The 23,260-nt window shown below is 47.1% G+C and overlaps 1 protein-coding gene across 1 annotated transcript; it reads right to left on the reverse strand.

Annotated features, from left to right (window-relative positions):
- Positions 1–8,088: 8,088 nt before the first annotated feature.
- Positions 8,089–19,304, reverse strand: LOC149306721 (transcriptional regulator protein Pur-beta-like). The gene has a single exon (XM_089538426.1). It carries the CDS (start codon positions 18,982–18,984, stop codon positions 17,890–17,892), a length of 1,095 nt encoding a protein of 364 aa, XP_089394552.1. The 5' UTR covers positions 18,985–19,304; the 3' UTR covers positions 8,089–17,889.
- Between the last annotated feature and the right edge of the window lie 3,956 nt (positions 19,305–23,260).

Raw genomic sequence — 23,260 nt, forward strand, 5'->3', positions numbered from 1 at the left:
TGAAAGGATGTCATGCTGAAGAGGGAGCAAGCTTGTTTTCTGCTGCTCCAGAGAACAGGACCCGGAACAATGGATGCAAGCTACAGGAAAAGAGATTCCACCTGAACGTTAGGAGGAACTTCCTGACAGTAAGGGCTGTTCAACAGTGGAATGCACTTCCTCGGAGTGTAGTGGAGTCTCCTTCCTTGGAGGTCTTTAAATAGAGGCTGGATGGCCATCTGTCAGGGATGCTTTGATTTGGATTTCCTGCATGGCAGGGGGTTGGACTGCATGGCCCTAGTGGTCTCTTCCAACTCTACGATTCTATGATTCTATGATTCTTCCCCCTGATACAGGACTCAAGGTGGCTGACTCTCCCCTCCCACCCCATTGCTTTTAATGGGTTTCCCTTCCCACTGCAAACTCTCTGGTCTTCTTGGCCAAGGCAATTGGCCTAACTTCTGTTCACAATGTTTTAGAAAGCATCGCAGAGCCAAGCAGAAGTATCTACTGCCAACTGATTAATAATCCAGCCTCAATAACGGGTGTGGCAGCTCCACGTTTCAGCAACAACGCATAGGAGCAACACATTTCCAGTAATTCAGCAGAGATGGGGAGTAAGCATTTTCCAGAGCGGAGAGGAAACAGACTGGGATGGGAAAGATAGAAAGGAAACTAGCTGTTTTGTCTGAAGAGGAACTTCCATGCCCAAAGACCCTTCAGTCCTCGCTAATACAGGGACTATTCTGCCACATGCTGATTCTTTCCAGCGCTCCAGTGTCCCATTGATACTGGAGCAATTCACACAAGCCAAGTACATGAAATGAAGACATTAAGGGAAGGCCCTGAGCTTAGGTAGTGTATGGCAAAATGGTTCTGATCCAGGAGCCGGTCTCCAATTTGGGAAGGACTTCAAGGGTGTGCATTCCAGCACTGGATGGGACAATTAATTGGACGATTTAGGATAGAGTGAAAGTAAGTTGTATAGGACTAGGTGTAAATTTTATCAATCTGGACATTTCCTCACCAGTCACACAAGGCAAAGCTCAGTTCGACTCCTGTCTTCTCAGCAGTGAGCCAGAATGCACCCGCTTTCCTGCCCCAAAGCCCAGCTCCATTCCCTGCAACAGCTTTCCTGACTCCAAAGCTCAGCCCAGTTCCATGCAACAGATTTCTTGCTCACAAAAGCTCACTTCGCTTCCCTCCAACTGCTCTCCTGCTTATAAAACCCAGCTTAGTTCCTGCCAGCAAAGCTCGGCCCATTTCCATGAAACAGCTCTTCTGGCTGCGAATTTGCTTGTTGTTCACTGCTGTCAAGTTGACTTTGACTTATGGCAACCCTATAAATGCAAGTCCTCAAGTCACCCCAGCATCAACCTCTCTACTCATGTCTTGCAGAGTCAGGCCAGCCGTGGCTTTATTGCTTGAGTCTCTCCACCTGTAACGCAGTCTGGCTCTTTCCCTACTGCTTTCTATTCTTTCCTACACTTCCTTTCCTATTCTTCTCAGGATGTGGCTTAAGTACAACAGACTCACTTTACTCACCTTGGCCTCCAGGGAGAGTTCAGGCTTGCTTTGCTCTAGGACCCTTTGTTTGCCTTTTTTGCAATCCGTAGTATATGTAGCACACTTCTCCGGCACCACATTTCAAATGAGTTTATGTTTTTTTGTCCCCCATCAGACCAAATCTGCTGCTTGAGACGGCCATGTTGCTTCATCTAATTGCTTTGCCACGGTTCTTTCTTGATTTATTTTCAGTCTTAATGTACCTGTAAACGTATTTGGGGGGGGGGGGGCTCGCTCATTTAAGTGTTAAAATCTCATCCGATCCCTCCTTTCAGTGCTAGTCCCCTGGCACACAATTATGTGAACAGGAGGACGGAGATGCACAAACATGTCAGGAAAACAACCTTGGGAGAGGAGCGCACAGTCGCAGAGCCAGACTGAAAACGAGAAGAAGCGGTGCTTGCACTCCTGCTAACCTGACCTTCCTCTTGTTTTGGGTCTCCTTTTGACAAACGCATTGGAAGCCATTCAGTGCTTCCCTGGGATATGCTGACAGAAAGGGAAGCGGGAAAGGTTTGTGAAAACCCCAGGACTCCAAAAGCTGAGGCTGAAAGAATGCCGCTTCTGGATCGAGCTCAAAATCCATCTTCTGCAAAGCTTGGAAAGGTTACTATTTTTGGACTATGGCTCCCAAAATCCATGCATGCCAATAAAGAACAAGAAAAGCAAGGTTTCCAGACTGTGAGCTTATCCAGTGTTCTGTTCCCAACAGTAGCCTAACATAAGAGAAGGGAGATCCAGCGAGCGCATGCCCAGAAGCCACAAATGCCAGGTGATGTGGGCCATATTTACGATTCTAGGCTGCATCAATAGAAGTATAGTGTCTAGACCACAGGAAGTCATAGTGCCTCTCTATTCTGCTTTGGTCAGACCTCACCTGGAATAAGACTGTGTCCAGTTCTGGGCAAAACAGTTTTAAAAGGACATTGAGAACTGGAGCCATGTGTCCAGAAGAGGACAACCAAAATGGTGGCAGGTCTGGAAACCATCAAGCCCTATGAGGAGAGACGTAGGGAGCTGGGGATGTTTAGCATAAAGAAGAGAAGGTTAAGACAAGAGGTGATATGGTAGCCCCTTTTAAATATATGAAGGGATGCCATATTGTGGATGGAGCAAGCTTGTTTTCTGCTGCTCCAGAGAATAGCACATGGTGCAATGGATGCAAGGTACAGGGAAAGAGATTCCAGCTCAACATGAGGAAGAGCTCTTGGAGTGGGTGGCCCTTGGGGTGGGTCCCTTGCAGGCAGCCCTGGGGTGCTCTGGGTCTCTGCCCCGAGGGCAGGGAAGCAGGGAAGGAGGGCATGCAACGCAGTGGCGGAGCCCCGGGAGGAGAGCTGGGCTGCCGGGTCTTACGTGCGCATCGGGTGTTCTGGCAGTTTGCATTGTTCCTTTGGCTCCCTTGGCGAGGAAGGGAGGGGGGAGAAAGAGGGAAGGAGGAGCAGCAGCAGCAGGAGGGATGCAAGAGGAGGAAGAGGGGCGATGGCGGCAAAGGAAGGACCTAAGTCTCTGCCCAAGTTTCAGGCAAAGGATGGGGAGGAAGAGGAGGAAGGAAGAAGAGGAGGAGGAGGAGGACTTAGGAAAGCAAGCTCACACGTGCAAAAAGAGAGGCTCTTCTTCTCCTTGCCATCCTAATTCCCTTCCACAAAACCCAGATAAAAAAGGTCTGCAAGGCAGGAATGCTTCCTGGGATGCATTTGGTCCAAAGGCATCCACCAAATAAAGGCATCTATAGACCTAAAGCTCCTGCTGCCAACTTCTTTCTTTCACTGAGTCTCAACGGTGCTGCAAAGGTCTCTCTACAGACTGATTTTACAGCCAGGTCTTTGAACCCAAACCACAAGGTATAGATTTGCAGGATATGTCGATCCCAGTGTGCATCCTGCAGGGAGCATTGCAAACATGGACATGGGCTGCTCTTGATTTTTTGCAATGTTTGGGGGGGGGGATGTATGGTCCCATGTGTGAGGTGTGCCAGGCGTGCAAAGGAGCCCTCTCCCTGGAACCATGCCTCCCAAGAATAATCCCAGCCCTGCTTGCTTCTCTCTTTCTCTCTTTCTCTCTTTCTTTCTTTCTTTCTTTCTTTTTTTCTATCACTCCATCGAGCAGCAGCCACCGTCGCTGCAAAAGCAGCAGCAGCAGCAGCAGCAGCAAAAGGCAAAGCAAAGGGTTCATCTGAGGTAAGGCCAGGAGGGGCCTCCACGCGCGCCCCCGCCAGCCCGCGCGCCCCCGAGCTGAGGGCCGCGCGCGTGAAAGCGCCATGGAGCGTGCACGCGCCTGGGAGCGCGCCTCCATCCCCCCTCCCTTCCTCCCTCGACTGGGCTTCTGGAGGGAGAAGGAGGAAGGAAGGAGGCAGAGCAAAGGCCTTGGCAAGGAGGCTAAGCAGATAGACAGACAGACAGACAGACAGACAGCCCTCTCCTCCTTCCCCTTTTTCCCTTCCCTTCCTCCTTCCTTCCTTCCTTCCTTCCCTCCATCCATCCTTCCCTTTCTTCCTTCCCTCCCTCCCTCTTTCCTTCCTTGCTTCCTCCCCTCCCTCTCTTTCCTTCCTCTTTCGTCCCTTAATCCCTCCTTCCTCCATCCTTCCCTCTTTCCTTCCTTCCCTCTTTCTCCTTCCTTCCTTCCCTCCCTCCCTCTCTTTCCTTCCCCTTTCCTCCCTCCATTCCTCCTTCCTTCCTTCCTTCCCTCTCCTTCCCTTCCTCTTCCTTCTTTCCTGACCTGAGAACAGCCTGCCCTGCCCTTGCCCTCTTCTTTTCCTCTCTTCCCCATTTGGGCAGAGGCCAACCCAAGGAGGTGCCAACTCAAGCAGACCCCTTGGAGCAAAACAAACAAACAAACAAAGGGGGGTTTCCTCTGCTGTTGCCTTTTAGCAAGCTTTGGCTTATTTTGGGCCACCGGCCGGCCAGTCATCTCTCTCTCTTTCTAACCTACTTCACAAGTGGAGAAATCAAATGACCTTATTGGACAGAAGGCAGGATATAAATGCAACCAAAGATCAATAATCACCTTTTAGAAATGGGGCCACCACTATCATTTTGGGACTCAAAGCAGCCTGAGCCGCAACAACTGGTGTGTAAGAATAAAACAAAATGAAAACCCATGGAGCAAGAGGCCTGGACCAGATGGGTCTTCAGATCTCCTACAGACAGCCCTCCGCATTTGTGGCTTTGACTTTTGCAATTTGGATTATTTGCAGATTTGTTCTCTCTTGGAATCCCTCCAGAGAAATTCTGTGGGAAACTGACCATAGAACTGCATTGGAGGATCTAGATATTACTAGAGAAAACACTCCTCTAGGCATTTGTAGGTCCTCCAACATGATTCCGTCGTCAACGTTTGGCAGATGTTGACCGCAGAGTTACATTGGAGGACCTAGAGAGTCCTAGAGCGATGGTCTTTCAGGTTAAAAGTAGCATTTCATTTGCATTTTTTTCATTTCTACAGGGGGTCCTGTGCCCTTAACCCCAGCGAATGGGGAGGGCCTACTGTCCTTCCAGTTTCCAAAAGCAGATGATGGACAGGAGATCCCAGCAGGCATCAACACTGCAACACCGTAAGAGGGATTCCATGGTAAACCTTTTGGTTGAGAGCAGCTAAGCTTAGCATCGACCCAACAGCAGTCCTTGGAAGAGATGCTTTTTTGGACCATCATTCCCAGATTCTTCCCTGCCAAGCTGGGCACGCAGGTTTGCCTTGGGGAGGTTAAAGGAAAGGATGAACTGGAGCCAAGGCTGCATCCACACTGCAGAATTAATCTAGTTTGACACCACTTTTAACTGCCCTGCTTCAATGCTATGGGATTTGTTGCGGCACCAGAGCTCTCTGACAGAGAAGGCTAAACGTCTTGCCAAACTACAATATTTCATAGCATTGAGCCATGGCAGTTAAAGTAACATGAAACTGCATCATTTCTGCAGTCTGGATGCAGCCCTAGAGAAAGGCGCAAGGACCACAACAGTAGGATTACTGAGCCATGGCAGTGAAACCGGTGTGAAACTGGTTTATTTCTGCAGTGTGGATGCAGTGCTAGAAAAAAGGAGCAAGGGGCTGAAGAGAAGGCTTGGGAAAGTTACTGGACTGCAGAGGCGAGAAGGTATTAAAACCCACAAATTGCTGTGAAACAAAGCAGCCCAATCTCTCAGCTCACAGGACTCAATATAGTCTCTAGACTGAGATGCCATCAGAGATCTTCACCAGGAAATGCTAGGAATGTGGAATGTAGATAAAAAAAGCTTTTGAAAGAGGGGAAGCCGGGTAAAAGAATAATAATAATCCAAAGGGTGGAGTGTAGAGGAGGAGAGCGAAGCAGCGAAGGGCTGGAATAAGCGGATGCTGCAGGGAGGCTCATGAGGGAGCAGTGCTGGCAAGGCTCCATATGGGGAGACCTTACAGGAACTACGTGCAGCACACCCTGTTCGAGCCATCCTTAATAGCCTCTTTTGCAAGGACCAGAGAAGTTGCTGTGATAATTTTTTCTTTTAGATCAATAGGAACCTCTTGCAGCACAAACCCATAACTGCCTGGAAAACCTTTTGCCTCTGCAATGCACCTAGCAGCACCTTGCCAGCCTTCTCCCTATTGAGCAGACAGGTATCCAGGCTGGTAAGCACTTTACCTTTGCTTAAGCACCGACTGAAGCTAACTACCTACTAGAGCCCTTTGCCTACTCGGCATCCAAGGCAGGGAAGATCCAACCTGACGCCCAAATTCCACTCAAGGACATGCAGATCAAGGGCATGCAATGTGCAGAAACCTTGCTCAAGCAAGTGCGCAGCAGAGCTCCAAAACACATGGCAGAAATAATCCAATTTGAGACCGCTTTCACTGCCCTGGCTCAGTGCTAGGCAATTCTGGAAACTAGTTTGGTGAGACATTTAGCCTTCTCTGATACCACAATAAACTACAATTCTCAATATTCCCTAGCATTGAGCAAGAGCAGTGAAAGTGGTCTCAAACTGGATTAGTTCTGCAGTGTGTTTTGGACTTAGTACCTGTAAATTGGGGCTTTTATTCACAAGGGGTGCAGCGTCCCAAAAGATAGCAAGGTTGTTATGCAATCTTTGCTACACGGCGACCAGAAAGGTAGAATCTTCCACATATGGAATCCCTTATTAAGGAATTGAAACCTTCATATCTGAGCCATTTTGCAAAGCTTTTAATATTTGCATGCAAAGGCGCTGTCATGTGAGGTAACATTTCTAATATTTGGCTCTTCTTGCAGAGCTCTCAAGGATCTTAGATGGCCTACGTCACAAATCCTTGCAATCCCTTTTCACCCGGTGAAACCCCTAAGCAAAGGGTTAAAGTAAAATATCATCCACACACTACAAAGCAAATCTTTGCAGTCATTAGGGCTGGGTTAGACGCTTGCTCTTCAAAGCAAAAGGAAGAGATCTGGTGGATTACAAAATTTACATGAAGAGGATGACTTCAGCAAATGGGAGAAAAGAAGGGAAATGTTGCTGACTGCTTCCATCTCCCAGATATGAAATGGGATGATGTCCAAGTGGGAAAGTAGTACAGGTTGAGCATCCCTTATCCGGAATCACAAAATACTCCAAAATTGTCGCTCAGATAGTGACACTTTTGTTTCACGCATCCAGTTATTGAAAATATTTTGTATTAAATTACCTTCGGGCGATGCATATAAGGTGATATGAAACATAAATTAATTTCACGTTTAGGCTTGGGTCCTCATCTCCAAGATCTTTCCTTATTCAAAAAGCAAAATCCAGACACTCCTGGTTCCAAACGTTTTGGATAAGAGAGACTCAACCTGTATCAAGATGCATCTTAGCAGTAGTTTTCTCTCTCCAAGTTTCCAAAATATTGTTGGGCGAAAACTCAAAACCCTGACCACTATGTTTGCTGGGGCTTCTGAGATCCAAAGAAAGCGCACTGGATTCCTACAGTCATTCATCATCATCATCAACAACAACAATTCATTCAAGTCCCAGCTCAGCCATAAAGTCACTAGATGACCTAGGGAAAAAAATCCTAATGCTCAGCCTTGGGTATAGCTGTGACTCAGAGTTTTATTGTGGAGTAGCCATTCTCTTAGCTTTTCGAGAGAAAGCCAGACTTACACATGGATAAGGTGTGGCAGAGTAAGTCACAGAAAACTGGGGAAAGATGTCACTGTGACCAATTGCGTGGGCAGAAGGATGCAAGAGTCGTAACTCACTCCATGAATTCTTTGGTGCGAGAGCTCAGCGATCCACGTTTCCCACAGGTTTCTATGACCCTGAAGGCCCCTTGGCACAGTCTGTTTGATCTGCTTGCCTACTTGGCTATCTTCCACGTCTGTTTAAACTGGTAATGTTTTACTACTGGCTGAGTAAACCCAGCAAAGTCCCAACACGGCCTTCCCGGGAATGAACACCCTTCAGTAGCACCCCGTAAAACGCATTAAACGCCACCTGTAACAAAAACCTCGAGAAAGTCAGATGTGTTACGTTTACCATCCCCATATTCAATTCTTTTTAAAAAAGGAAAATGCAGACACCGAAAAGACAAAGAAACCCAGAGACGGTTGTACATGGTTCATTCACTTTTTCCGCATACTTTTTATTTGTTACAAACATACAATTTTTAAATATAGACTGTAAAACTCCATTTGCAAAAACCTGCTATTGTAAGGAGTGCTCAACTAGCATGAGGAGTTCTTTGCGTCATCGTTTGGACTTTTTGTTTTTGCTAGTTAGCTAGTGGTAAATCCAGGACCTGCCTATCTGACAACAGCCGGTGCTTGTCTGGCTGTCTCTGCGTTGCTTTTTAAGCAGCAGCCCTGCCAGCTCCCCCGCCCCACAAAAGGGAAACCAGGACCTCCCTTCCAGCCAACAGACAGCAAGACAAACAGGCAGCTCAGACCCTGGGATTTCAAATCACTTCCAGCGCTCTGCTTCGACAGGTGAGAAAGGAATTTCATCGTTTTGTACGATTCTCATTTTCGAATGGGTGCTGCACTTTGCAAACATTTCCAAACATTTGAAACTGCCCCCGCGCGCAGCAGCCGGGTGTGTTGTTGTTGTTGTTGTTGTGTTGCCAGTTAAAGTGCATTTAAATTTTTTCTTAATAAAAAAATAAACAAGAGGAATAAACTTTCTTCTTTAATTAAGGTACTTAAAAGTGAACTTTTTTGGTCTCTCAGCAGATATTCCTGAAATCAGTCCTATTTTTTTCACTACAAATTAACTTCTAGCATTTATATAATATATTTATAGAGGGGGACTTCTTTTATATATATATATATTTATATATATAAAATTAGAGCTACTTTTGCATTTACTATCTATCAGAGAAACAATTTTATAAATACATACACATGTACACAGACATCTCTTTCTATGTATACAATGTACAAACATGTGTATATTTACATATGGGTTGATTACATCCATATATGATCAATTCTATCACTTGCACACTTTTTTCCCAACGCTATACCAAATTAAAATTATTTGCTCACTACTGATGTCGTCGTACATTCAGCCCAGCAAAACTTCCACTCTCCGAGGGCACCAATTCCCCCCCAAAACCCTGCCCTTCCTCATAACTTTGCACTTTCAGAGAAACCTATTCGCAGAAAATTCGGCAATGGAGAAGGTGGTATCTATAATAAGCAAAACCTGGCATAACCAAAGGCAGCTGCTTATTACACCTTCATCTGGAAGAGGACTTTGGAGGCTCAGGCCAACAAGTACAGCTAAGGTGTACCACCCACCCACCCACCCAAATGGGGAGTTCATCTTTACAAGATCCACCTATGTTGTGTGCAAATGCCAAGAAACTGAAAGAGGTCTCCAAACCCCATCGCAAGTGCTTGTTCCTCTGGTCTCAGGAAAACATGGAAGACTGCCAGCCCTTCAGAACTGGCAAAGGTAACACTGGCAAAAACCATCTGCCTCCCCACAGTAAGGACTATCACTCCATGCTTGCTTGCTTTTCAAACCTCCCACCTCCAGAGGTCTTTGCCTGTGCCTTGAGATTCTCAGATACATTCAGTTTTCCATTCAAAGGAAGCACTGATGGGGCATTGGTATTGCCTCTCCCAAGCTAGGAGTTGCGTTTCTGGCTGCTGTAATCCTGCCCTGGCGCAGCTGCATTGGGGACAATGATTGTTATTTTTCACTGAGGAGACTGAGAAAGCTTTCAAGGACCCCCAGGATACCTAGGAGCTCAGCTTGAAAGCCAATGGTTAGCAAAGATGTCTAGCCACTCTTTCTGCAGAGTTTACCCGTAACTATCTCGAGAGCAATGTGAATCTGGATTGAGCTACGCACGCTACTCACTGGTGACGTATCTGAAAGACGGGGGGGGGGGGGGAGTTAACAGCGGCTCACATTATTGGCAGCGTCTGCCAGCGACTTGCCTCTCCTAGCTGGGCACCTTGCTAAAATAAGAAAAGAAATGGAAAAGGGTTGGTAAGGCAGAGGTGTCCACAGAGTACGAACAAGCCAGGCCAGATCCTGCCTTACATGTGTGTGTATACGCCTGAGCCAACAACTCCAGTTCTTAAAGAGAGGGCAGTGGAAAGAAACAAAAAGATTAAGCTGTATTCTTCTTGTAAATCCCACATAAATTCAGATATGGGATTTTCTCACCAGATGGGCCTTTCAACACACAAGAGCAGGGCAGGAAATTAAACGTCTTGCCTTGGAAACTTGCCTGGGTTAAAATGATGCGCAGTGAGCGCTGTTTTAAATTAAGTTTTCTCTGCAAGTTTTTAAGCAGTCTACCTTGGCTACGCAGAGCAGCAGTAAACTGGGAAGGACTGGGGCGGGAGGGTTGGGCAGAACAGCAGCAGTGAGCTTCCTTGCATCTTGACAATAGCTTCACAAACTAGAACATTCTGTTTCTTAGTTGTGGGCTGCTTGCTTTGTATGTAAAGTGTATATGTACATATACACACACACACACACACAATACGTTATGAGATTAAGGCTACATAGCAGCATATTACAAAACGGCTTTGACAAAGCACACTTGACCTTCCCTACACGGAATTTAAGAGATAGAATTTCGTTGGTATTTCCAGTAGACATCAAAACCCTTGAGCACTATTTTCTTGTCAGGTTAATAACAGAGGGCCTGGAGTGAAGAAACCAGCAGTTTGAAGGGGGAAAATATAAGGGAAATCAATTGACGGAAGTCAATCGATCAGTATTCTGGAATATTTTATCTTCTTCAAATGAGCATTTTTGGCAGATTAATGCTTCTAATTAGAAATGCAACAGATAGTCGTCAGTAAGAAGTCTGAAAGATGAGAAAGAATGGAACCGCCATCTTTCTAAGAGGTTGGGAGCAATCCCACAGTCCCTAGCTGTACTTCACTCTGGAGTTACGCTCTTCCTTTCCAGTTCAAATGCAAGCAAATGTATACAACTGTTAACTATTACAGGCCAGAATCCAAAGAGCTGTTTTTTGGTATGCTCAGTGGAACTGTGTTGAGACTGTTCCCCACTCTGGAAAAAACATCTCTGTGCTACAGACTGCTTTTGAAACTCCTCTCAGTTTCCACAGTGGCTTGTCTCAGAGGATGAAAGGACTCTCAGAAACGAAACTCCAACCTCAGCTCAAGCACACCAAAACTGGTTGTTCAAGATTTGGCTGCGGTTGTTTTTCCCCATCCAAACTGTGGTACTCACTCCTCAAAACTACACAGTGTAACTTTTCATTCATTATGGGTTAGTTGAAAGGGGGGATCTTTGCTGTTGTTGTTGTTAGCTGCCCTCGAGTCGACTTTGACTCATGGCAATCCTACTCCACCATATATCAAAATAGAGAAGCAATCAGATTGTTCTAAGATGACATTGAACTAGCACCATTGTAGAGAATTGTCATTCTACAGGTACAAGAGGTAGTAATTCACAGCCACATTCTGATGTTCAAATGTTTGCTTCAGATATTGAAACTTCTCTGGGCTGGAAACCCTGTGTCAAGACAGCTGTTAAATTTAAGCCACCAGAGAGTTCTCTCAAAATACCTCCAAAAAAGCACTCAGTCACCGATTTTTCCTCCACTCTTTCTGTGTTGGTGAAAAAGCACAACGTGCAAAAGGTGAGGTTCCTCAAAACCTTCCTAAGGGAGAAGGAGGGATCCTCTTCTAGTACTAGCAGACTTTCCCAACCATAATCCGTTTATTTCAACAAATCACCCCAAGTATGCACATTTAAGAAGTAAACCTCATCTGACAAGCAAGATGACCTGGCTAACGCTCAAGCACAACATTTAACTACCGCAATTTGGCCGATGCCAAATTGCTGTAAGTAGCATTACAGGACAAGAGGCAACACTTCTAATACCCCTATCACATCTGGGACCTGACTATCAAGAAGCACATGGGGGAAGGAAGCTATTGTGAACATCATGTATTTACACCACAAATTCATCAAGGTGAACAAGTAATCAAGAAAGAAATACACAATGAGACTTGCTGCCATCCATTTGGCATCTGTACAGACTTTGAAAAGATTTTTGAGTGTCCAACTGCAGAACGGTCTGAATGCAAAAGCTTGAGACACATCTACACAACGGGGCTAATAGCCATCCCCTCAAGTGCAACTCTGTGAGACAGGCTATGTGCTTCCAGCACTCCTTTACCAAACCACAGTTCAAGAGTGTTATTTTTTAGAGAACATCGTGTTAGTTCTGGGATAAACCATTGTTGGTAGTGTAGATATGCCCCAATGCGTTTGCTGGGTAATTTTAAGATTGCCTACACACTAAATTTTAGGTAATAACATTTGAATATATCTTAAAAAAATAAGGAGTGTCAGGGTCCTTTATGTTTTAAATGCTTAGCCCCCAGGAGATTGGTGGTCCTATCCCTTTACAAAACTAAGGATGATTTGTAGCAAACATACTTCAATACATTTGCCATTTTGACTTGATTAAAAAGGAAGCGTGTCAATAACATGTCTGCTAAGAACTCTGCAGAATTAGAACCATTTTGAAGCCAAAAGTGCCACTTTCATAAAGGGGGAAACTAGATCCTCCTCCCTTCCGCTAGTCAAGGCCACGTGTTGTTGCTTTTTTTAAAAAATTAAAAAATGAATATCTGCTGAGAGATTAAATTGTGCATCAGATAAAGTACCATAATCTTTCCGTTAAAACATTGGAGACGTCCATGCATGTTTTATGCACCGAACCATTTTCCAGCAAAATCACAAAACTGCTGCCCTCCTAAGAGAAAAGTAGCCTGAGCCAGTCACTTTTCAACTGTCCTAAACAGTTACATCCATTACACCCCCAGCCCTTTTTGTCTTTTCAATGATGGGAGCAGACCACAAGTCATCCTCAGCTGTTCCAATACCTGAAGCATGCAGTCAACAACGGGACCACTCAATATGAGAGACTTACTGTAACTTGCCTCTTGCGTCCCCCCAAAAAACAAGGACAGGGTCATAAAATAGGCTTGGGCACAGAGGAATTTAAGCAGAAGCTTGGATCTTAACTTTTTCTTTTCTTTTAAAAATCTGTGATTTGTTACAAAAGGATTCCAGGATAAGCAACATTGGGGGCTTTTTCGGGGGGGGGGGGGGTTGAGAGAAAAGAACCAACGCTTCACTGTCAATCCTGCAGCTGCTCTGCAGCAGACAGCTATGGAAAGAACATGATCCCATAAGTAGATGTGACCTAAAGCTATGGGTGTTTATACCTGTATGCCTCAAATATTTACATTTTTGGTGCTATACAAGATTTACATTTTCTTTTGTACAGCAGATGCATCTTTCTAAGGACAACAGATGTCTAAAAATGCCAGATATGCAGGAACTACCCAGGGATGTTGCTCATTTCTCTCTCTCTCCGACTCCCTCTCTCTCTCCAGAACCTACGTTTTAAAGAAGGCAGTGTGATCCACAAGCCACTCCAACTGACATACCTGAAGACGTGACGGATTTAACTTCAGAAACTTTTTAATAAGTTTAATGGGCTTCAGCTAACTTAATCACAGGTCTGTTGGATGTAGCAGCTTGCAAACTGCACTTAAGTATTCTCAACGCTGCTGCAGAAAGAAAAAAAGAAGACTCATCAAGGATATGTGTTAACTGCAGCACCAAGGATGGAAAAGCTCTTACCCAAATTGACATTTCAACACAAGAATATAAGCAAGAATAACAAGATTTGCTCATCTCAGATGTAATCTGGGTAATCTGTTTTCCCAAGGAGGCCAAATATACCCATCACATAGACAACAGCATTCTGAAGAGGCACAAAGGTGCCAATTCAGAAGGTATATCAACTATATCAGGCTTACAGAGAGCAGTGTGATTTTTTAAAGATGTGGTTTGTGCAAGTGAGGGAGGGGGGATGTCTAACAGCCCCATGCAAATGATTATTCCTTTTTCATTAGAGGCTAATTAATGCATCCAAATGACTTTAAAATAACCTTTGCAGCCTCCACTGTTTCAAGCACAAAAGTACCAGGTTCCATGAAAAGAGCGGGGGGGGGGGGGGGTCCAAAGCGGTTCCAATTTTGGGCAAGCCACTTTTCACCATCCCCCCCTCTCTCCAACCATCTTGAGGAATGCTTTCATCAGTAAACCCTTGCACCTAGCAAGACCTCATACCACCTAGACTAATCTTCTGCAGCAAGAGGCCTGGCCATTTGCCGGCTATGATAACCTCAATATCCATCGACATTTTAAAGCCTACCATCGATACTTAGCTGGGCACACGCATGCCCAGTGTTTTCATTGAGATTCTCTTTGCGACCCACTGCATTTGTCACCACCTATGCACCTTGGAGGGTTATGGGTCAACCTGGGTATTCGACAGAGGTTGGTTTAACTGGTCTAATGACTATGGAGACTTGTTTCTGGTAGCCAAAGCCAACACCATATACGGCAGCGTTCTTGGCATACGACCGATAGATGCTTCTGTCCACTTCCACACACTTCTTAGGCAGCTAATTATAGCTTGCGTAGTCACTGGCCAGGGACAGTCAAAACCCTGCCACTACCACGTAATACAAAGGTAAGGCTAGTTACTGCAATTCAGCCCCCCCCCCCCCCCCAAAATAACATCCTCCTGTAGAGGAGAGGTACTGCATCTTTGCATGAACTTAATTGGCTCACAGCAGCTGAGCAACAAAAAGGAAAAAAGGAAAAAAAATATTCCAATTACCACTGAAGCAACAAAACATTATTGGTCTATACAAGTATTGTACACTGTTTTAAAATGAGTGAAGTTACAGCAATATACACCAAGCATCTGCAGCCTCAATTTTCATTGCTGCCTAGAGTCCTAAATTAGTTAAGCGGAGTTTTCTGCAATCCCAGAGGGCTGCAGGATCCCAGTTTTAATCTGTTACGCTGAAACTTTTGTTGGTGAAAATTGTTCTCCGAAGCAAAGAACTACATACATTGGAACAAAAATATATAGGTAAATACAGCAGGACATTATTGAAAACAGCTGCCTTGGAGAGTACAAAATACAGTACAAGTATACAGATGTAATTAAAACATCGAGAAATACTATTGCTCCCATTACAAATCAGGAAACAAGTTCTTTGCGACGGAGAAAAATGGAAAGAAAAGTTTCTTCAAGGATATCATAAAAAGGTCTACCATCGACACTGGGAGTAAAGAAAGCAGTTTAAAGTAGACAATCCTCCTCTGTGTGGCTGAAGGTTTTGCCATCAACTATTCTGACATTATTGGCTGATCTTGACAACTGATGTATGTAGCAAAACCCATGTTTTAATTTGAGCAAATCCCAGCCAATTTCGGCACCGCCGCCACAGCGACGCGGGGAAATGCTTTCCATGCGTCTCCTTGCTTTCTAATAAATACAAAACAAAGACAGTATAGATAAAGAGTAATACCAAAATAAGGTGATAAGGGTATGCAATAAATTAAAAAAGGCAGCTCAAATAAAGGACAGGCATGCACAATTTAAAAAAAGAAGAAGATTGTAGAGGAAAGCTTACTTGCCTCTAAGATGTCGAACAAAAAATACCCGAAACTTTGTAACGAACAGTGTTAATTCCCATTCTATTCAAAGTTACTAGTATATAATGCATCTAAAAACACCTTTTTTTAGAGGGGAAAGGACTAAATTCACTCGATTTAAAAAAATATCATTTTAGGTAAGAATCCATTTAAAATATAGATGAGGCAATTCTTTGGGTGGGGAGACCCAACTTTGTTTTGGGAAGGACAGCTGGACAAATTGGCAGTAGCCGGTCTATAATAGTAAAATTTGAAGGTGGTGAAACGCTGCTAGGATGCGCTCCGTCGTCGTCGTTGCAGGACGTCGGTCGGTCAGTCGGTCGGTCGGTCGGTTTCTGCTCCTTTTCAGCAACGAACCTCAAGCTCCCACAGGACTAGCCTTGCTCCAAACAGTCCGCTCCATCAAACCATTCTTGCCAACTTTGCTGTGAACATAATGTGAGGTACTGAGAAAATGGCCCAAGTTCTTCTTTTGTTTTAAAAAAAATCCCATTGAAAGCATAATTGATGTTAGGCTTCTGGACCTGAGGTTCTCAGCGTCTGTTTCCACAGAACATGTCCACTTCGTCGTAAGATGAAAGAGGTTTCCTTCTGTCTTCTCTCCTACCTGAAGCCACCTTTCCTTTCCCACATTTACAAGACTTTGCTTTTCAAAAAACCCAGCCTACAAACTAGATTCCGCTCTGAAAGCTTGCAACAAATATATTGTGCATTTTGGTTGGCTGATAAAGGTATCACTGATGGGTTTTTGTTTGTATTTGCTGTATGGCCAACGCAGCTACCCCTGCGTGTTTCCTAGACCCCACTAGATTCAACTAGATCATCTTTTAAAGCCTGCCGAAAAGCAGCTCCACTTTCCGCCTCCTACAAAAGCCATTTGCTCTTTCACCTTATTTGGAGAGAAGGGGAAGAACTTAGTGAGCAGCAAACAGTCCGCTCTGCATTCCTTGTGCTTTATGCCTGTTTCTCTTTAACCTGCCTCTTTGCAATCTCCCCCCATTTCTTTTCCAAAAGAAAAAAATAAAAAAAAAAGGGGGGGGGGTTTGAAGGAAATTAAATGCCAATGAAGGATCTTTAGAACCTGCCAGCTTTAAAATTAATTCATTTATCAATTCCAGTTCAGGCACCTGGAGCTTAGCAATTTGCATCTCAGAAATAAAACAAATGATCCTGGAAAAAGGAGGGGGGAAAGAAGAAGACAATAATGGACGTTGGTCCAGATACAGGCTCCCCCTTGCCATCTATCCTTCTGAAAAGCCTCAGGGCCGGTTGTTGCTTCCCCCATCTACCTTACAGGCTCCCTCCCTGTCACTTTTAATCCCCTCACCCCAATTCCTGCCGGGCTAAATTCATGATTATGGATTATTTAACAACTTGCCCCCCTCCTCCATTTCTGCGCACAAACCTCGACCCTCTCCCACCGATACGGACAGCTGCGGTGGCTTCTCCCTTTCCTTCAAAGCGGTGCTCAGCGGCCGTCTCCAGAATGCTGGTTTCGAGAGAGCGGAGGAGGACAAGACCTCAGAAGGGTGAAAAGGGGAAGGAGAGAGAGAAGGGGAAAGAGGGAGGCAAAGATCCAAGCGCCTTCTCTCCCTCTCCCAAAACAAACAAACAAAAAACCCACGTTACAGTCAGCAGGTCAGAGATGCCGGAGGGTCGATTTGGATGGAAGGATCGCCCCTTTCTTGCCTCCACACCGTGGGCCAGGGTCGAGGTTAAACGAGGTCACAAGGATCTCTCTCTGGAGGGCAGGGCAAAGAAAATGAAGAAGAAGGGGGTCTTCTGGGAAGGAAGAAGGGGGTCTCCTGAAGAAAAAGAAGGGTGTCTTCTAAGGAAGAAGGGTGTCTTCTGAAGAAGAATGTCGTCTTCTGAGGCAGATGAAGGGGATCTCCTGAAGGAGAATGGGATCTTCTGAGGAAGATGAAGGGGTCTTCTGAGCAAGAAGGGTGTCTTCTGAGGAAGACAAAGGGGTCTTTTGAGGAAGTAGAAGGGTGTCCTGTGAGGAAGAAGAGTGTCTTCTGAAGAAGGAGGGAGTCTTCTGAGGATGAAGAAGGGGGTCTTCTGAAGGACGTCTCCCCAGGTGGGGCAGGATGGCAAGGAGGGAAGAAAATAAAATTATCTCACGAGGCCGAGAAATCATTTGGAGGGCGCTCCAGAGGCAGATCGGTGGGTAATGTATTTGCAGGTCGGTCTCTCTCCAAGGTCCCCCTCTTCTCCTCCTTGATGGAGGGAGGAAGAGGAGAAAAGGAAAGGAAAGGAAGGAAGGGTGGAGAGAGAAAGCTCAGGGCTGGATTTCATGGTTCCCACCGGCTCCAAAGGAGGAAGGGAGAGGAAGAAAGAGGGGCTGTCAAAGCGATGGTGTTGGTGTTGTCGGTGTTGTGAGGATGGTGGCTCAGTCGTCGTCCACGTCGTCTCCGTCGGAGTCGTCCCCTGCGCCGCTTCCGCTTCCCGGCCCGGCGGTGCCGGCCCTGCGGTCGTAGAGCTTGTCCCGCTGCCTCTCCTGGATGTCTCTCATCTCGTCGGCGTAGCGGCAGAAGGCCCCTCCGAACTTGGCCCAGGCCTTGTAGGGCACGGTGATAGCGTTGCGGTAGGAGGGCTTGACCTCGCTGACGCGGAGGAAGACGCCGTACTTGTTGCAGCCCACGTCGAAGAAGAAGCGCTTGGAGTCCACCGTGATGGAGGTGCCCTCGGGGAGCTCGCCGTAGAGCCCTCCGCCGGGGCCCCCTCCGCCGCCGCCACCTCCGCCGCCGAGTTCGTCCTCATCCGCGCCGTAGTCATCGATGAGCTTGGCCAAGGCGTCGCGGAACTCGATGAGCCCCTGGGCCGGGAGGGCGATGGTCTGGCCGCTCTGGAGCCCCGCCGGTCCCCCCGGGAAGCCAGGCCCGCCTCCGCCGCCGCCTCCTCCGCCTCCGGGGCCGCGGTTGATGGTCTGCCGGATACGCAGGAAGCGCCCGCGCTGGTTCTCCTTCAGGTCCAGGTAGTACTTGCGGTTCTCCCGCACCAGGAACTCGCTCTTCAGGGCCCGGCGGGGCCCTCCGACGCCGCCCCCGCCGTCCTCCCCGCCTCCGCCTCCTCCTCCTCCGGGGGAGCTCTGGGCCAGCTGCTCAGGGCTGCTAGGCCCCAGCTGGGCGTAGTGCTCGATGAAGTCGCCCAGATAGTCCCGGAACTCGGCGGCCACCGCCATGGAGAGCGTCAGGCGGCTCTTGGAGCCCCCCGCGCCCACCTCCGCGATCTTCAGGAAGCGCCCCTTCGCGTTCTGCTTGACGTCCAAGTAGAAGCGCTTGTTCTGGATGTCCAGGCGCTTCGAGGCCAGCTCCTGCGTCTCCTGCTCCGGGCCTCCGCCGCCTCCGCCGCCGCCTCCTCCGCGGTGGCCCTGGAATCCTCCTCCTCCTCCGCCGCCGCCTCCTCCTCCACCTCCGCCTCCGCCGCCTCCTCCGCTGCCGCTGCCGCTGCCCCCTCGCTCGCTCCCGCTGTCCCCGTCCGCCATCTTCTCACTCGTCCTTCGCTGCCTCAGGTTCCTCTCAGAAGAGGCTTCCTCCGCCGCCGCCGCCGCCGCCGCTCAGGCCCAGGCCTGCCTCCTCGCCCGCCTGCCTTCCTCCCTTCCTGCCTGCCTTCCTTCCTGCCTTCCGTCCCTCCGTCCGTCCTCCTCCTCCTTCTCCGCCTCACTCGCGCTCCCTTCTCCTCACGCACTCGAGCCCTGGCTCTCCCTCGCTCTCTCACGAGCGCGCACGTACTCACGCACCAACCTTCGCGCGCATGCGCGTGCGTCCCTCCCTACGTGCGCGCCTTTCTTTTTCCTCCATTGCCTTCCCTTTTCCTCGCTCACGCACACTTCCGCACCCAAGCGCTAAGCCCCGCCCACTTTACCTCACAGAATCTCGCCTTTGACTGAGGGTGGGGGGAAAGAACAACTCACGCGCGCATGCGCACTCTGGATTTGACATACTCTCGCTAATTTTTTTCCTCGCTTGCGCATGCGCACTCGGGATTTGACGTACTCTCATTTTTGGGGGGTCGCCTTTTATTGTTAAACTGAATTTTCACGTACTCTGTCTCACTCGTTTTTTTTCTCGCCTTTTTTATATACACTCCCGCGCGCATGCGCACTCTGCATTTCATGTACTCTCCCTCTCATTTTTTTGTTTCTCCCCTTCTCTGCGACAAGATAGGAGGAGCGAGTGCAGGGCCGCACATGCGCATGCGCACCCGCGTCTTCTCGAACTCGGCGTCTCTGCCGCGTTGCGCGCGCAGCCCCTTTCCTCTCTGGTTCCTGATTGGTGGGTTCCGTAGCCCCGCCCCCCGCGTTTCCTCTTGGAGACAAGACCGCCGCCTTAAGCCCCGCCCCTAGCGGACCTGAAGGGAGACAGGAGGAGCTTTGGGCTGCATCCACACTGCAGAGATAACCCGGTTTGGCACCGCTTTAACTCTTTTCTGGCTCGAGCTCCGCTCTGGGCCTACAACAAACTCCAACTCCCAGAATTCCACAGCCTTTGAGCCAGACAACAACTTAAAGCGGTGCCAAACTGGATTATCTCTGCAGTGTGGACCTAGATATTCCTAGAGAGAACATATTAATGAAATCCGTGACTAATCAACAGTTTGCATTAAACAAAAAAGGTGTGAAACCAATGCTGTGTAGGTTCCCTGTTGTGCGGCTGAAGGCTTGCTGACAAGGACATCTGCTGGGCCTTGCGACAGTTGTGTCCAGCTTTAGGCATGGCCTGAGATAATTTGTGCCTCCGTCTCAACTAGGATCACTTTCCCCCAGCTGCTCCGGCAGAGGAAGGGGACAGAAAGCGGGTCACCCAGGGCCAAAAGGTCCCTTGGTTTGTGGCGGCATTCCTGCAGCATCCTCTTCCCAGCTTTTCGGTGTTAACTGGATTGTGGCTAATGCTGAAAACAGAGATAGGGCCCAGAGTGGCTGCCAAGCCCCTTGTCTAGGAATGCAGAACATGCAACTCAACGCTATGGTCTTAGCTGACTTTTGCTTAAGGGGGGCTGAGATATATTTACAAGACTATATATATATATATGCATATATATAATGCATAACTTATGGGATGGTCTTGAGAGACCTCTGCTGGCGAAAGACTTCACTCACTATCAGGGTTTGGGTTTTATCTGGTTAGAATTTCAGGGTACATTATTATTTCTCAATGAGAACATCAAAGAGAGGTTACATTTTCCAAGGTCTGAAACGCACTGCAGAAATAATCCGGTTTGAGACCGCTTTAACTGCCCTGGTTCAGTGCTAGGAAATCCTGGGAATTGGCATTTATTGTGGCACCAGAGGTCTCTTAACAGAGAAGGCTGCATGTCTCACAAAACTAGAGTTCTCTAGCATTGAGCCGGGACAGTTTAAGTGGTCTCAAACTGGATTTTATCTGCAGTGTGTATTGGAGCTGAGAACTTGAGAAAGCTGTTTTGGGGACTACAACTCCCCCAGATAGCAAGGAATAGGTATGAGAGACAGCCTGACCACTGCTACATATGTTTTGCATCACTCCAGGGATGCACCAGATGTGCTCCTCAAAGTGGTGGAACATAGACTGGGGCTGGTCTGCATGCTATTGATAGTTGATCCATAGTGAGCTGCCAGGAAAGAAAGAGAATTGTAGTCAATGGGCATAAATTTGGTACCGTTCAGTGGAAAAAATAGCATTTTTCTGCATTTAAGAGTTGTACGTTCGGCTTGGAGTCAGAGAGGGGAGTTGTCCATTTTAGCACAAACCTACATCTAGGCTCCAGTTAAAGAAATCAAATGCGAAAGCAAGCTCTTGTACATGTATAGATGAGAGGATTTAAGTGGGTGGTTGTGCATTGAAATCCATTCTTCAACATAAGTCTTAATGCTAATAGGACGTTTTACTCTTTTGCATCTGGCCTAGCTAGAGGCTGGCATTGTGCCTTCACTCTGAAATAAGTCCTGCTCAACTAATATAAGACCTGCAGCCAGACTGCAGCTTGCACCTGAGAACTGCCCTACTGACCTGGATCAATTCAAAATCTGACCTAATTCAGCTTGGGATGTCCAAAAAAAGGTCGCTGTTCCAAATGCTGATCCTGTTCTTAGCTGGCAGCTTCTAGGACAGCCGTGTGAATTGTGTGCCCCTCCAGATGTAATTGGACTCCAACTCCCAGCAGTCCTAGCCAACATGGCCTATGCTAAGGAATGCTGGGAGTTGTCATCCAACAACATCGAAATCACTCAAAGCCCTGCTCTAGGAATTTCACAAGAAGAGCAGGCAGGAGAGAGGAACTATCAGTGGCTGGTAGTCCTAGCAGTTAAATGGACCTTTCATTTTCAGAAGCACCAAATGATGGGCAAAACTACAAGAGATCAACATCCACTGCCTGTGAGATTCTCAAAAGCATTTGGTTGGCAACTGTTGGAGGCAAAATGTTACACAAGAAGGATCTTTGGTGAAGGCAATGGCAGTTTTTATGTCAGCCTGGTGCAGTGCAATTCCCACAATCACCCATTTCTGCAATTCCATGTGTTTCAGACTGAAGCTATCATGCAACAATTAAATTAAGTTCCATTTTAATTAAGCTTCTTTCGTTCTTTTTTTATATATATAAAGAAGGCAATGCACATCTCTTGGGGTGTGTTGTTGACTGTCCTCTTGTCACACATCTGCAACAGCAGCAGACGGTGCAAAATTGCTGCCCGTCTAGATGCCAACACCAGTCAGATTATGACTTGCTTCACCGCAGGCACCTGGCCATTCTGCTGTTGATGTCAGGCAGGTTGTCCTCAGCTTGTTTCTTGCCCCGCTTTTGTTTACCTTGGTTATTGAACAGTAAATGCATGTTTGCGAGATGATAAACCTGCTAGTGTTCAAAGTGCCACCGGACGGAGCCTCCGTTATTTCAAATGACTAGTGGATATCCTCCTCCCTTCCTCCATCTCCCTGTCCAGCTGCTGCTGTCTGCATTTGCTGGCCTGTAAGTGGATCCTTGTGGTATTAGCCCATCAATAGCGAACTTATCCTGGGGGCCAGGAGAAGAGGAGGAGGAGGGGGACAGATGCCTACTGTTCTAAAGATAACTCCTTCTTCTGGAGGGGTCAAAGATGGCAACAAGAGCTGGGGAAGTACATTTCCTTCTCTCGATTCCTGACTGACTGAATGGACATTTAACCAATTGATATTTGCTTAGGAAACTTGCTCTGTTTGGACTACGACTCCCAGAATATAACAGACAGCATAGACAGTTGTGATGCCAGTGGCATCAGTGGCTGGGGGTTTTCCTGGGAGTTTAGTTGCCAAAAAGTAAAGTTTCCATGCTCTAGGCAAGAATCATGTGCCAGTGCATATATATGCATTTCTAGGTAGGGAACCACTTCATGAACCGATAAAGCTACATGTTGTTATACATTTACTTTTTAAAATGAGATCGGCCTCAAAGAGGAACTAAGAGAGAGATGAATTGTTAAAAAGTTGCACTTACAACTCATTTACAAGGAAGGATGTTTACACTGCAGAAATAATCCAGTTTGAGACCCTTTTAACTGCCTTGACTCACTGCAAGGGAATCCTGGGAATTGTAATTTTATTGTGGCAGCAGAGCTCTCTAATGGAGAAGGCTGAATGTCCTGCAAGATGACAGTTCCCAGAATTCCCTAGCACCGAGCTAGGGTAGTTAAAGCGGTCTCAAACTGGATTATTTCTGCAGTGGGATTTGGACCAAGCTCAGTAGTACAGCCCTGCAAAAAAAAAATCCCCGTTTCTGGCATCTCTGAGTAAACCTGAGAAAGGCTC

The sequence above is a fragment of the Sceloporus occidentalis genome, unplaced genomic scaffold, assembly GCF_023333645.1.
Source record: "Sceloporus occidentalis isolate IW3139 unplaced genomic scaffold, rSceOcc1.0.p SCAF_9, whole genome shotgun sequence".
In the NCBI taxonomy this organism is placed as follows: Eukaryota; Metazoa; Chordata; class Lepidosauria; order Squamata; family Phrynosomatidae; genus Sceloporus; species Sceloporus occidentalis.

What these genes read in the sequence shown, in the direction of transcription:
- LOC149306721 (XM_089538426.1), bottom strand. Translation starts at nt 18,984, where the DNA reads ATGGCGGACGGGGACAGCGGGAGCGAGCGAGGGGGCAGCGGCAGCGGC.